The sequence below is a fragment of the Grammomys surdaster genome, unplaced genomic scaffold (genome assembly GCF_004785775.1).
Source record: "Grammomys surdaster isolate TR1022 unplaced genomic scaffold, NIH_TR_1.0 192, whole genome shotgun sequence".
Taxonomy (NCBI): Eukaryota; Metazoa; Chordata; class Mammalia; order Rodentia; family Muridae; genus Grammomys; species Grammomys surdaster.
The window spans coordinates 2300153-2303392 of NW_021604637.1; the positions used below are offsets into that span (position 1 = coordinate 2300153).

General features: G+C 41.4%; 1 protein-coding gene across 4 annotated transcripts in view; it reads right to left on the reverse strand.

Moving 5' to 3' along the window:
- The window catches only part of Inpp5f (inositol polyphosphate-5-phosphatase F), an 87369-nt gene that overhangs the window by 33465 nt on the left and 50664 nt on the right, over window positions 1–3240 (reverse strand). For 3 of the 4 annotated variants that reach the window (XM_028769344.1, XM_028769348.1, XM_028769349.1), the window contains exons 4-6: window positions 2493–2621; window positions 2125–2292; window positions 1964–2020 (exon numbers count right to left, since the gene is read on the reverse strand). In XM_028769344.1, coding sequence (XP_028625177.1) covers window positions 1964–2020; window positions 2125–2292; window positions 2493–2621 — 354 coding nt within the window. The remainder of the gene's footprint in view (window positions 1–1963; window positions 2021–2124; window positions 2293–2492; window positions 2622–3240) is intronic. The other variant, XM_028769350.1, reaches the window with a different exon arrangement.

A 3240-nucleotide genomic window follows, 5' to 3' on the forward strand; every position in this document is an offset into this window, starting at 1 on the left:
TGCACTGTGGGTCCCACCTGTCCTGTGCTGTGCACTGTGGGTCCCACTCATTTCACAGCTTAGTTTCACTGTGTGTTCTCTGTAAAGCAGACCTTCAGAAGGTTGGTGATGGCAACAATGAGGTAAAGGGTTGGCATACATTTATCATTTTACTACTATTCTCACTACTTATACTTTCGGTCTAACAGTAAATCCAAAATTCTTGACAGTAACATAGAAACATATGTTGCCAAATGCCATCTTTATCCCAAGTCATCAGCTTTAAACAGTAATGTGAAAGTGTCTGACAAAAGCTTACCAAACACTGGAATTCTACACTGTCATCACAAAGACAAATACTCATTATAAACACCCTTACTTGTCTCTTGTCACTGAGTTTTGAGGGTCACAGCATGATCAGTATCAGAAAGCTAAGAACAACCCATGCCTCACCTTCAATAGAGACAGTAGGTATCTGGCTGAAGTGTATTAGAGAAGATGTCAGTAACTGCTATGAACCATCAGTACAGGGGAAAGGGAGAAAGGAAAATAGCTGAAAGGCTAAGAAAACTAACAGATGACCCCATACCATTACTGTTGTCTAGTGTTCAGTGTCTAAGGCACACAGCACACAGAAACCCTCAGGCATAATTCTCCAACGTGTGTAATAGAATCTCTTGGCTAATCTTCAGTCCACTAAACTGGACTCGGAATCACCTAGAAGAAGAGTCAGATCTCTGGGTGCATCTTTGTTTGTGTTTCTAGAACTAACTGCAAAGGAAAAATGTACCTTGCACATGGGTGGTATCATCCCACTGTCTGAAGCCCACACAGCATAAAGGGGAAAAAGTGAATGTCTGTATTTCTGTCACCCTATTGCCTGGCCCACCATGGCAAAATGCTTTCCCCGACATGATGATGTACTGAAATCATCAGCCATAATCAACCCTTCTTCCCTTAATCTGCCCATCTCAGACATCCTTATCTCAGTGACAAAAAGTCACTGTACTCAAGCACTTCTGCACAAAGAAAAAGAAGAAAGTAACCATTACTCCAGAAAGAGACAGGCAAGACTCAGAGGGCAAAAGCAGCTGCCAAGGAAGCCCACCAGCCTGACTTCAATCCCTGTATGCCACAGTGAAGAGACCCAACTCCAAATTTTGTCCTCTGACCTCTCCATATGCACGTACACACACACACACACACACACACACACACGCACGCACACACGCACACGCACACGCACACACTCAATAAATACAATGTAAAAAAAAAAAACAAAAAACAATTAAAGCCGGGCGGTGGTGGCGCACGCCTTTAATCCCAGCACTTGGGAGGCAGAGGCAGGCGGATTTCTGAGTTTGAGGCCAGACTGGTCTACAGAGTGAGTTCCAGGACAGCCAGGGCTACACAGAGAAACCCTGTCTCGAAAAACAAAAACAAAAAAAATTAAAACCAGAGAAACCAGAGAGAACTCCGTGCAGTCATGCCACCACACCCTGTAGTTTGTAACCACTGCAGTACTGGTCAGGTCTTAAAGATGCATCTGCTCCAAACCCCAGAAGATAAACCAAAGTGGTACCACTACAGAAAACTAGGCTTCTGCATTCCCAATGGATGTAAAAAACAAAAATCTTTACAGAAACTCTATGGACATTATTGGTTCCTTGGGCTTACTATGCCCCGACTCCTCTTTTTCTGAAGGTGGGTCTTACTATATAGCCTAGGATGGTGTTAGACATACTTACATACAGAGCCCAGAGGACCCAACACTTGTGACACGTCTCTTACAGATATATGACATCACATTCATCTAAAGAAGTGCTGAGGAGACCAGCTGTGGGACTGTGAACTACCTTCATCTCCCTTAGTTAAATGAGTCTCCTTCATGGGGGAAGCTCCTAATAAAATCTCAAAATTCACCCTAATCAACTGACCTTTGCTTAACAGTGGCAACTACAATGTTTTAAAAGCATCTACTCACACCAATCTCAGTGAGATCTTGGATCATGTACTTATTCCAGAAAAATCGGTCATCAACCTAGAAAGGTAGAGGAAAAGATCAGCTCAGAAACACTTTAGTTCCCTATAAAAGGCAAACAGGCACTGGTCAGGAGCCAACACTGCTCTGCGTTGGGAGCATACCTTCTGCCACAGGGGACGGCCATCCCTCTGCCTAGTGCTCTGCCTCTGCACAGAGTTGGTCAGGTCATAGGTCAAGCTATAATAGAAGGACTCTGAGTCCATGAACATCTTCAGTAACTCCTCAAGCAAACGCCTCTCCAGTTTCTCCTTTTCTTTACTTTCTTTAACCTGTAAGAAGTCAATCTGTAAGTCAGGAATCAGATGAAAAGTTAATAGATAATGCAAGACTTCAAGTAAAGACAATCCTCAAAACACAGGACAGTCTTCTGATATAGGAAAGAAAACGAAAGCTTCCAGATAGATTTATTTACCCTCAACTTATGACTAATCAATGATGGATTTAAAGCCCATGTCAATCAAACTCTTACTTTCTTTTTGTTGGGAGCAGACACGTTGGATTTGATATTCGTAAATGTCTTCAGTAGAAACTTGGAGTCATCAGGAGATGATATAATCTTCTCAGGCTTGTTAATTCCAAAATGATGCTTCTTACAGAGCTAAGTAATTTTTTAAAAGGATGATTCATTATTAATTATTATCTGCTTTAGATGTTCAAGCATAAGTACAGAAATGAATGCTACTACATTTGGGTTAAAAAATACACCCTAAGGATTAGTGAAATGACTGAGCAGGCAGAATATAGCTATGGTTTCAATAATTAGAAGATGCACTACAAATAATTCACAATACAGGCAAGACATCCTTAGGGCTAAAGGGAGCAAACCCAGGTTCAGAGCATGGTTTACTCTTCTCTAACAAGTCCAAGAGAGACAATGTTCTGTTCCGCTCGAGGTTATTAATGCTTTGAAAACTGGCATCACAGAGCAAAATATTACAAAATACACATCTGCTGTGCCTCAAGGTCATTACAAACATCTGTGTTAAGTATTCATTTATGCTAACTACCTGAGTGTTGTGGTTGAGAAGATGCCCTGACCTCCTCTACTAGGAATCTTAAACGCTGGACCTTTCAACAGTCTCTCCTATCTTTATACACAATAATGAAATCAGAAAATAACATGATCTGAGTCCAGAGATTGGTTAAATTAATTAGAGGATGGATAGATAGATAGAGATAGAGAGATAGAGACAGAGAGATAGAGATAGAGAGATAGA